The sequence below is a fragment of the Apostichopus japonicus genome, chromosome 20 (assembly GCF_037975245.1).
Source record: "Apostichopus japonicus isolate 1M-3 chromosome 20, ASM3797524v1, whole genome shotgun sequence".
Classification (NCBI taxonomy): Eukaryota; Metazoa; Echinodermata; class Holothuroidea; order Aspidochirotida; family Stichopodidae; genus Apostichopus; species Apostichopus japonicus.
Genome location: NC_092580.1, coordinates 16,779,545 through 16,792,131, shown reverse-complemented (window position 1 = coordinate 16,792,131; position 12,587 = coordinate 16,779,545). Strand labels below are relative to the sequence as shown.

Genomic DNA, 12,587 nt, shown 5'->3' with positions numbered 1-12,587 from the left:
AAATATAGACACATTTTACCAATTTTGAGCTAGTAATCCCTTTAATAATGGTTGAGAATTACATGACAATGTTTAAACACTTTGAAATAGTTTTGTAAAAATGGCCAATATTTCTAACATTTGACTTAACAAAAAACAAATAGGCTTCTTGTACTCCATAAGACGGATCCACATACCAAGTATGAAGTTAATCAACCATGAGCTTTTTGAGATACCGCGTTTACAGGCAAGTGTCCCAAACATACACGTACCCATATACAGACCCATACAACCGCGCTCACAGGCACACACATGCCATCACCATCGCATAGATTCCTTTTGCCCCAGGCTAGGAATAAAAATGTTGGCTATTATTGAATGAAATATTGTTTCTAAGCATAGTCCTAGCGCGCCCCCCCCCCTAGCGACTCACCAAAAATGCCAATTATAATTGGAACACACAGCATCTCTTTTTATTTTTCGAGCCATTTTCATAGCAAAGCCAAATACAAAGTTTGCGTTTTACACAAATGTTGCAACACAATTATGAACATAAGCAGAGAGAATAAATCCATGAGTACCGTATCAAACCAATAACTACTTGGTATTCAATAGGCTGGATGCATTTCGATACTTTTTGATAAAGCAGCAATGCCATTGATCTGCAGGTTTGCAAGAAAATACAAAATCTATTGAACACACACTGAGGTCAGAGGTCCTGATTTTTGAGAAGAATGAAGGGAATATCAGGGCTTCTCGACAGGCAACCCACGAAAGATATCAATCAGACCCACAAAAGAAGAATGCGATGCTACCTGCACTTATTGGCTATCTACAGATCTTGAGCACTCTACATGCCTACCATGCTCAGTCACTGTAGGTCTAGTGACACTTTGATTCTGTCTGGCCCTTTGCTCAAGCTAAATGTTGTGTTTTCTTCTGGCCCTCATAGAAAATTTAATAGAAAACTTCTGTTAAATTTTGCAGTCACAAACCTGAGAGTATCTATCACTTCAAATGCTTTCAGTACTTTTGTCCTTTCGGCTTCAGCATCCTCTCTGGAATAGACTTCACCTGCCTTCCTGGAAAACGATAAAATGTCATAAACCAAGTAGTACAGTGCACTTGCTAAAATCATTGACAAAGTAGTACCTTATACTGAATGGTAACGTTCATCAAGAAGTAAACAAATATAAACTGATATCATTCATTATATCATTCATTCACTGATATCATTTAACTAGTAGTACATACACCACTGATAATACCGACCATATCATCTCCACAAGTATTATATTATACTATTCATTAAGGGTGATACAATTAACTTAGTACTGGTATCACTCATAAAGAAATACATAAATAAAAACTGATATCATTCATTATATCATTCATTCATTGATATCGTTTCACTAGTAGTACATACATCACTGATAATGCCAACGACATCATCTCCACAAGTATTATATTATACTATCCATTAAGGGTGATACAATAAACTTAGTACTGGTATCACTCATAAAGAAATATATAAATAAAAACTGATATGATTCATTATATCATTCTTTCGCTGATATCATTTCACTAGCAGTACCTACACCACTGATAATACCAACCATATCATCTCCAAAAGTAGTATATTATACTATTCATCAAGAGATACAATGTAGTTACTGGTAACATTCATCAAGAAGTACTTAAATAAAAACTGATATGATTCATTATATCATTCATTCGCTGATATCATTTCACTAGTAGTACATACACCACTGATAATACCAAACATTTCATCTCCACAAGTAGTATATTATACTATTCATCAAGTGGTACATTATACTCACTGGTAACATTCATCAAGAAGTACTTAAATAAAAACTGATATCATTTCACTAGTAGTACATACACCACTGGTAATACCAAACATTTCATCTCCACAAGTAGTATATTATACTATTCATCAAGTGGTACATTATACTCACTGGTAACATTCATCAAGAAGTACTTAAATAAAAACTGATATCATTTCACTAGTAGTACATACACCACTGATAATACCAAACATTTCATCTCCACAATTAGTATATACTATTCATCAAGTGGTACATTATACTCACTGGTAACATTCATCAAGAAGTACATAAATAAAAACTGATATCATTCATTATATCATTCATTAACTGATATCATTTCACAAGTAGTACATACACCAAGCTTATCACTCCTTCTTAAGTAGTATATTATACCACTGATATAATTCATCAAGTATTACATTATACTCAGTGATATAATTTACCAAGTAGTTACATTTCATGACCGACATATCATTCCACAACTAATATCTTACGCCACTGATATCATACAATAAGTAGTTCGTACACCAAGCTCATCACTCCTTCTTAAGTAGTATATTATACCACTGATATGATGTCATTCCACAAGTAGTAGACAACATAATTCCACTGATAGCATTCTGAAAGTAGTTCATTGCACTCACTGATATCCTTCACCAAGTAGTCTATTATTCTACTGATATAATTCATCAAGTATTACTGTAGGTTATTTTCACTGATATCATTCCACAAGTAGTATATCATATCATTTGATCCTTACATAGTAATTACTGTACATGATATCATCCACTTGGTATCCTACACTCAAATATACCCAGGTAATACTCACTGCAGGGATTCTACAATGTCATTGTACACTGGTATTTGGGCTTGGGCAGCAGATATTGTTTCATGTATTTTCTGACAAACAAAAAATGTTAATAACGTTAGTATGTGTAGAAAGTAGAATATATTAAATCTTGCACATAAATACAACCTGGACATGAAATACGATTGTTTAACACTAATAGTGGCAGCAACCTACACATTGAAAACCATGACGTTAAGTCAGATATGTTTTGGTTATCTAGCAATATATCTCAAGTATACCTTATATGGACATGGGGTAAAAACTAAATGCCTCTGTCTAGGATTACAACAAGTGAGCAGCCAAAATAAATATTAACATGCTGTACCTCAAAGCTTAACATAAGCAATCATACCCCAATGGTGACAGTAGTATTCATAACTGAAATGTTATAGCAGTAATCATACATCAAAAGTTACAGATGCACTCAAACATCAAAAGTAGAGTCATTCTTTGAAAGTTTTAGGCACACTTTACAGGTTATAAACAGCCATACCTTGAACTTTCAGTGGCAATCATATCTTAAATGTTACAATAACAATTATATTTCAAAGGTCATAGTGACAGTCAGACCATGACATTTGCAGCACTAATCATTCCACAAAATTTGCAGTAGCAATCAAACGTCAAGAGTGATTGAAGCAATCATAATTCCAAAGTTGCAGACTTTGAACTTGTAAGTTAAAGTTTACCCACCAAGCTATGAAAGCATACATACCTCATACATTTGTAGTAGCACTGGTTTGGAAGTGTCTTCCTTCACTTTGACACGGTGCTTCTCTGACAAGGAGTTGCAGCTTTTGCAGATGCGCAGAGCTTGTTCCAGTTCAGCATCTATTGGATCCTGTTCTGAGGCTGTAATATTGGCAGGAGTTGGGCTCAAAACACTCTCTGTAGAATTGAAAGACAAACCAGACAAACATTATACAGGCGCCATGGTAAGTTCCCTTTATAGTGTTCCCCTGTTGCTAAGATCCTAAAGGTCTCATGAGCCTAACATCCCTTTATAAACGTACCATCATTTTATCTATACAACATTTGTCTCTATAATGTTCTGAAAACTACACAAATTTCTACTTGCTACAGCAGTATTACATACTTGGAAACTAACAGTAGAATGTATCCGAAGGCAAAGCTACTCTAGGGATTACACACAGGGGCAGAGGATGAAGTCAAAAAATAGGTCTAATGAAAGGAAAAAGTTTCAAACTTCCTTATTTTGCAATTAAGGCTCTACCATTTTTAATATAGAAAAAAGTTGTCACTTTTTTAAGAAGCTGTTAGTCTATTATATTAAACAGTCCTTTCCTGTCAAAGTTAGAAATGGTGTCAATATCATACAGATCATTAAAAAATCTATTCAAAAAATCTAAATATATCATTGTATTGAAACTTAGTAAAAGTGAAAGCAAAGTAAGTGAAGCAAACAGAAGGATCCCTTGATGGCACCAAAATTCAGTGAAGACTGTCTTGTTCAGTTTATGTCATTATAAAGGCTTATGAACAGAATCATGCTAAAAAAACTATCAATACCATTATCATGCACATAGGCAATATGATAGGGTCAAAAGTGATTCACATTTGTCTACAGATTTTGCATATTTTTTGGCAGTTTAGCACTCACTTGATCAAACCAAACTTCAGTGAAGAATGCCTTGCTCAGTTTAATACACATAGTAGACTGAATACCATACAAATATATATTAGAAAGTAGTCAAAGGGGCATTCTCATGGGCGGCGATCCTGGGGGGGAAGGGGGGGATATATCCCCCCCATGAAAATGGGTGGAGGGGATGTAATACACCATATCCCCCCACCAAATGCCAGGGATAAGAATATTTTCATGCCTACATTTATGCAACATCGTGAATGTACGGCTCTTTTTTAGCTTCATTTCTCGCCTACCATAAACGCAGTGCGATCTTTTCAAATAAACCGTCTTTATAAAGCAAGAATAGTTGACTGTAGGCTTCACTGGCCCTATAACAGCAAAATGTATTATTGCGCCCACGGTATTGATATAGTACATATATGCACCCTCATAGTATTCATATAGGCCCTATAGTAGGCCTACACACTTAGGCCTACATGTTCCCTCGGACAGCTGAGAATCTCATGTTACCAGGGTAATGCTTAGTACACGTTTCACCTGGATGCCCTAGCAATCGGTACCTAGGAATGTAACTACATGTAATTGTGTATTGCATGTGTATAGGCCTATAATAGCCTGCATGAGGCCATTTTCTTCATCGAATAATATAAAAGAGCTCTCGAACATTCTAACGTAGCGCCTGAAACAAGATTGATTGGGCAATTTTCCCAAAATAACACCCGAAATTTAAAAAAAAGTATTTTGGATCCTGATTATGAGATATTTCGGACATGATATCCCTATTTTAAAGTTGGGTTATATGCCGCTTGGAAACGTCGGGAAGTGCCGTTTCCGACCATCTAGGGGGTTTGTAAATCCCAAAATTTTCTTGTACGCTTCGCGCCAACTCATGGTGGCGCTACGCTTAGATAGTCAACAAGGTCATATCCCCCCCACTCGGAAGTACGGATCGCCGCCCATGGGCATTCTGACAGGTTTGCTGTATGTTTTCAAAGCTTTGTGGCTATATTAGAATATTCATATGCTTTTGGGCCAGTTTATAGTCCTGATTTTGTTACTTCTAATGTATCACATTTTCATTGATAGTATTATTTGTTCAAAATGTGCAACACATTAAAAAGATTATAACAAAGGGATAATGCTTGAACAGTCAATCAGACAATCACATGCCAGGTGTTTGTGGAGTTGGTACAATGGGACAGTGCAATATTGAGTACAATGAGTGATAAATGAAATGGTGGATCTGACAGAAAATAGCTTAGATTTCGATAAAAGCTTGGATCATCACTACTACACCCAGATGTTAGAATGCTAAACACTACTGGAAGTGCATTATGTAAGGAATTATGAAAGGAATTATGTAATGCATTGTGAATTCACCCCCTATCAGACATGAGGATGAGGTAGGGGGAATAGACAACTGCATGTCTTACTGTGGGGAAAAGTTCAGATGGGGGCACAAGGGTGCACAAGTTGACCGTAGGTGACCTCTGACCTCAAATATATATGAGCAATTGATAGTTATGGGCTTTTAAAGTTAGTGCTGCAATGGAAGAATATCTTTTATTGTGACTTACTGCAGAACTTGTGTGTCATATAGTAAGAGCATTTGTTACAGAGAATCCTGCCACAAAGTCTACAGTGATGTTTCCTTGTTGTCAGGGAGAACCGGTCTGAACAATATCGACAGAATTTGACAGAGCTGTCACCCTCCCATGGTACAATCTCTTTCTCATATACTGTGAAGACATGAGAAGTACAAAATTACAGCAGTCAACTTCATGTAAAACTCCACGGAGTACATGAAAATAATTAATATATTGGAAAGCAGCCTAAGGGTTAAAATTATTTTTTCAAGATAATTTCATACAAATATTTTACTTTTATACTAATAATATAAATAAATAATGATAACATTCTGTACAACATATATCAACGATCTGCATTTGGCTTCTGTATGTGGGCAATTACTCCACAAACCTATAGAGTATGAAAAGAAATTCTTTGAATACGCTGATGAGATTGTTACCTTTACGTTTATTCTGGTCTGACCATGGAGGTCCCTTATTTACTAGTTTATCTAGACGCAACAAGATTTTATTTGTCTCCACAACAACCTTATCAATCCTCTGGCTACGTTGGGTGAGAAAATACTCCCAGTGGCTAGTCTCCTGACCTGCAGAATGACATAAATGTTTTAAGTTAGAAATATTGCTGATCAGCATTCTGTCGTCTTAATGATATCTGTTGTATCATACACAATACTGATTTCCCTTCGGATCCAAAAATTCTGTAAGCAAACATTTTATTAATTCCAAAAAATAAGAAAAAAGAAAACCATACAAGTTTTAGTCCCGTTCAAACTTTATAAGTCCCCTCTCATACTGCACCATGCAAATCAGGGTATATAATATACAGTACCAATATCATGATTTTCCCACAAGAACGGATCAGAGCCGAGGATGGAATCCTTTACTTCAGCTGTTAAAGAAGATGTCTGCAAATTCTCTTGGCTGGAATGAAAGCTCACATCAAATCTGTCACTGTCAGCTCCAATTTTGATAAATTTCTTTGCTTTTCCAAACAGTTGTTTCACTTGACTTCGAAGAACACGTCTATCGTGTGCAGTTTCCACATGATTCTGTAGTTGGATTATGGAGGAACAACTTTGCAGACAGACTGGACAAAGAAAACCCTCTTGGACTGAAGCATCTTCAGCCTTACCGAGGAGACTGGACATGTTTTAAGCCTGCAAAATGAAAACAATGGAAACCCAAGCAGGCTACGGATCATCGCTCCATTGACAAGTAGATTTACTTTTTGCCATGTAAACTCATCAAATAAAGAACAGAATTTAAATTAAACCCCATCGGAACAAAAGAAAAATGAGTTAAGAAAGTCCTTTAGCGACAGCCTATTATCAGAGCATTTTATTATTGCAGCAGGGTCTCCGGGGATACTAAGTTGTAAGTTCACAAAACTGAGGACTTCAAGCTGTCAAATAAGGCATTACACTATATACAACTCACAACTTCTTATTGGATATTTTCTGGGATGAGACTTTAGGATGTGACCATAGATTGAACATGAACATTAACAAGTCTATTGTAGGCATCAAACTCCTTAAGTTTTGGTCCTTATTGTTTATATTTTTTAACTAAAACATGAAGTCAAAAATGACCATTAGTACTTTATTTTCCAATACATTGTGTAAACTAGTCATCAATGTAAGCTGTATTCTTCATTTTATATATTTTTTCAAATTTTTTGTCTACAATGAGGAAAGCCCATTAATAACTATTAAATGAGTAAATCCTATCAGTTATTAACGTTGCAGTTTGATTTGTTGCATACATACTTTAGGGGGAACAATCTTTACCTTAGAATATACTATTTAATCTTCCAAGCCAAGTAGTAAAGTGCATTTTATGGTCATCAATCTTCTCTTCTGTTAGGTCATTGGCCAAAAGTTGATACAGTACATTGTCCTGTAGAAAGAAGAAACTCGTCATTGCATGATAAGACATAAAGGTTGCATTTTAAAAGGAAAGGTATCCATGTAAAATTTATGTCATGTTTGGTTGCTATGAAGATTGTTTTTAGAAGTACCAAAACAATTAATAATAGGACATACATCATTGCTGCTCATGAAATCTAGAAATCCACAGTATGTTTTATGCTCTGTTTGAATCCCTCAAAAGGTCACAATCACCCACATACCAGCTCTTCATATCTCCAGGAATTGCATATATTTTTATGTATCAATAATAGACCTACTGTACATTAGGTTTACACTTATCAAGGCAGCTGTTTTCTATATTTGTTACCATTTACTACAGTAGCATTAAGCCTACATCTAACTAAACCTTTGAAATTCATAATGTCTCACCTGTAGTCAATGTAACAAAATTGTTTTAGCCAATGGTACTGTGATGCCAAGCAATTTGGCATTTGACCGAAGTAATCATTTCAGCTGTTTTAATAGTATGTTAACAATAGATGTGCAAAGACAGATTTTGATCCTTTTTTATTTTTTTCGGGGGGGGGATGGTCGGGCAGGGGAAGGGGTAGGAGGGAGGCACATACATCTAGCTGCTATTTGTGTAAGCAAATGAACTTGTTGTATAGCCTTATGACTTTTGTGCATGCCGTGAGTTTGTCAATAACAGTACTGTTTTTGCTGGTGTTCATCATATGTAATATTATTTAATTCTTTGTTAAAACTAGAGCGTTATGACATATGAGAAAATAAATTGAAAATAAACTGAATTGAATGAAAAGTAGTAAGCCATTTTTCTTTTGGTTGGAATGGTAGTACTAGTAGGGACATTCTCCCATTCCCCCTAAAGTTGTAGGCTTTTGCCCTGCGATCTCATTTCCATTCCCCCCAAAGTTGTAGGCTTTTGCCCTGCGATCTCATTCTATAACAGTTAAAAGGTAACCCTTCTATGGGTGCACAGAGTACTTGGCAATTAATTTACCCTAATTAACGTTAGTCCACAACCTGCATATTACGTGTTAAATATATACTACGGCACTACTACTCGTAGTAGTAGCATGGTGGGCTCATAATTGACGCACTTAAGGATTTGATCAACGATGTCTATCAAGGAAAAATCCATATCACTCAACTGTTTGTGTTTTTCATATGTGTAGTTCCTCGGAAATGTTATGATCTCAAAATATTTAAGGTTCTGTGCTTATGCACCATACAATTGAGCAGGATTTGACCACAAAATGTCTGCCGTGTCAAGTTCTTTCATACCCCTAAATTGACACATCCGTCGATAAGCTAACTGTAGTGTAGGCCTTAGTATACATCCATTGACTTTAGATGCTGTTTGCTATGCTCTGAGCCTCTAAGCTCAGACAGGTCAGGTCCCAGAGAGAAGTGTTATCATATTGAGCTAATGTTGGTTATTTTTAGGGTGTAAGATTCCAAATGCCCAAAAAAAAGTGCAAAACTGGGGGAGGGTGTTAAAAGCTTAAAAATACCACAATTTGGTCAGCAAATAGCTGAAATGGATTCAAACTCATGAAATATGTAATCCTACTTGACTGCAAAAAGTATAGGTGGCCTGCTGTATCGTTGCTAGTAATAATTGAAGATGCGTCAATTACGGGGGTGCGTCAATTATGAAGCCTTTACTATACTACGCTATGCCTACTCGCTAAAGCATACAGTTCTCGCAGAACTAGTACTTATTATGAATAGGCTTTCTATAAAACCGACTTCAGGTGAATGGTGAAAGAAACGATAAAGAGTAGGCCTATATTTACTATTTATTATCCGTCAACCAAGTGCAAGCAATACATCCGATGAAACGAAGTTAGTCCGCAGAGTTTGGGAACCAAAGCTTTTTAAAAATGAAAACTGGCAATTTTTGGTCACTCAGATTTGTTACGTTTGCAATATGGATGGGAAACACCCACTGGAACTTCTGTACGTACAATGATCAGTCACCGGGTGGAAGATTATTGGCGTGAGCCCTCGTACCACGATAATTGTCAATCGGGAGCACCCAATTAGGACGATTTATAACGCTAATTACCCCCCCCCCCCCCCCAAAAAAAAAAAAACTGTGCGTATGTACGATATTATTTATCAACCTAGCTAGTGGTCTAGCCATCTATCATGCATTCAAATTGCGCAAAAACTAACACAGCATAAACGCTGAATATTCTAGTTACACATGTGGATGCACGCATATGGCCACTGATAAAGACGCTGTAAACGTTCGCGAAGCGGACAAATTTTTCAGGTGATATTAAGTCATATACACCACATCCTAATCCCTACCAAAATGTAACTTTTTAAACTTTTGATCGACTTGTGATTGATGGTCAGGGACATGTGAAGAAATTTCCACAGGGGGGGGGGGGTAAAAAATGTGATGAAATGTAATGATCGCCGTCCTGGGGGAGGGGTCTAAGTGGAAATTTCCGAGGAGGGGGGTTTGTCCGTAGGAAAATAGTCCGGAGGCAATTGTCCGGGGGGCAATTGTCAGGGTGGGAATTGTCCGGGGGGGGGGTACTCGTCCAGGGGGGAGTTGTCTTGGTGTAATGTCAGGGGGTAATTGTCCAGGGGGAGTTGTTCGGTCACCGAAATTTCAACATTTGTCCCTAATTTTTACCCTTTATTTTCTGACCTACTTACTTTAATGGGGAATAAATTAATGTGAATCTATATCACTTTGTATCTAGTTATGAAAACTGTCGGGAAAAAAAACACACACAAATATTTACATAAATCAATTAACTTAAAATTCTGCATTTACTACTTGTCGAAATACTGTTTTATCTGAAAAGTTCGAATACTTTATGAACATTGCCGCTTTATTTGCGAAATTAGTACCGTGGTATATCTTATATCGGAATTTGATCACCCCCCCCCCCAGAGCTCCCCACTTAATCGTAAAACGCCAACTTCAGCTGACATTTTGTTCGGAAATTTGGGCTTCCTCAAAATTTGGACGATTTATTTCGAAATTTGGAATTTGAGACGTTTTATCAGAACGTCGACTGTTAGTCTTCAATTATTCATATTAGCTATTTGTTGACATTTTACACTAATTATGGCCACATTTTCTTAGAAGTGTTGAACTTTAGGCGTTTTGACTTTCATGCCAAATTTCGGGTTTCATCAGTAAATATCGCTTTTTCATTCGGCCTTTTATTGAAATCGGGACTTTTTAGAACAAATTCCACCTAAAATGTATTATCAGGGGCGTAGCCAGTATGTAGCACTGTATGCCCGGGCCTACAATTTTTTTGGCCAAGTTATCTTTTTTTTTAAAACACCCATAATTCAATTCCATAAGCTTGCTGGACGAGTTTAAGATTTGGGCTTCCTCAAAATTTGGACGATTTATTTCGAAATTTGGAATTTGAGACGTTTTATCAGAACGTCGACTGTTAGTCTTCAATTATTCATATTAGCTATTTGTTGACATTTTACACTAATTATGGCCACATTTTCTTAGAAGTGTTGAACTAATTTAGGCGTTTTGACTTTCATGCCAAATTTCGGGTTTCATCAGTAAATATCGCTTTTTCATTCGGCCTTTTATTGAAATCGGGACTTTTTAGAACAAATTCCACCTAAAATGTATTATCAGGGGCGTAGCCAGTATGTAGCACTGTAGGCCCGGGCCTACAATTTTTTTGGCCAAGTTATCTTTTTTTTAAAACACCCATAATTCAATTCCATAAGCTTGCTGGACGAGTTTAAGAGTCTAGAAAGGAAAAACTATTGAAATGAAAGTAGCAAGAATATGGCTAAATTAGGTGACCTATTCTTCTGTCATCTAGGCTGTCATTTCTATCGCGTGCCGTTTCATTCGTTACCCGCCGAAAAAGACTAGGATCCGATCTTGTCAGTTTTTTACATCTAGTTAAGACTAACCATGATTAACCATGCCAATAGTTTCGGCAACTGCTGAAAGGTCTTTCAGCGCAATGCACAGAATAAAAAACTACATGCGTTCTACAATGAATGAATGAAGAGAGACTCAGCGGTTTGGCACTCATGCACATCCACCAGTGGCGTAGCCAAGGGGGCGTGGGGGCGACAGCCCCCGTGAAAGCTTGTCGCCCCAGTCGCCCTCCCACTGGGATTTTGGGTGTCGAATAAAAAGCGAAAAATATATCATTGGTCTGAATGGTCTCGAATCTCCATGATGACCACTAATGAACGACCCTACGACCGCAGTCGCACATGCAGTCGCGGCGGATAGCTTCCTTCGCCTATAGTAGGGGACATTTTGTGGCATCGTTCCTATAGGCCTATATCTGAGGCCCTGGGGTCATTCCTTGACCGACTTGGTGCAATATAATGTGCCCATTTCGAAGTAAATTTATTCACAGATTGTTAGTTGTCATGGGTTTGAACAAATGAGGGGTATTCTATCGTGAAACATATAGCAAAATGGGGCTGAGGTTCCAGTTCCGCCGCATCATTTGTCAACTTGCACTGGATTCTAATGTTCGTGTCAATTGGAATCGCTAATAACAGAAATAATCCACCAAAAATTAAGGCTGCATGAACTTTATTGCAGATTTCCTGAGTGACGAATTTGTAATTTTCTCCCGAAATCACGCAACTAGATGGCTGCTATCCAACCTGGCAAATGCCATCTCCAGCGATCTGGCAAATATTGAAATTTGAAATTTTCTTGGTACGCTGTGCGCCAACCGATGGTGGCGCTCCGCTGAGATAGAACTTACGACCGGAATACTCGAATCAATTACGTCTCCTCCCCCACCCCCCTTCCAAACGTTTCAAATCGGATTGACGCCC

At 37.2% G+C, this 12,587-nt stretch overlaps 1 protein-coding gene across 2 annotated transcripts in view; it reads right to left on the bottom strand.

Moving 5' to 3' along the window:
- The window catches only part of LOC139961145 (rabenosyn-5-like), a 126,635-nt gene that overhangs the window by 3,815 nt on the left and 110,233 nt on the right, over window positions 1-12,587 (bottom strand). The window contains exons 1-8 of one of the 2 annotated variants that reach the window (XM_071960067.1): window positions 9,569-9,743; window positions 7,668-7,776; window positions 6,710-7,037; window positions 6,318-6,464; window positions 5,866-6,027; window positions 3,395-3,567; window positions 2,659-2,729; window positions 975-1,061 (exon numbers count right to left, since the gene is read on the bottom strand). In XM_071960067.1, the coding sequence (XP_071816168.1) occupies window positions 975-1,061; window positions 2,659-2,729; window positions 3,395-3,567; window positions 5,866-6,027; window positions 6,318-6,464; window positions 6,710-7,028 (959 nt within the window). In that variant the 5' untranslated portion in view covers window positions 7,029-7,037; window positions 7,668-7,776; window positions 9,569-9,743. Of the gene's footprint in view, window positions 1-974; window positions 1,062-2,658; window positions 2,730-3,394; window positions 3,568-5,865; window positions 6,028-6,317; window positions 6,465-6,709; window positions 7,038-7,667; window positions 7,777-9,568; window positions 9,744-12,587 lie in introns of those variants that run through there. The other variant, XM_071960068.1, reaches the window with a different exon arrangement.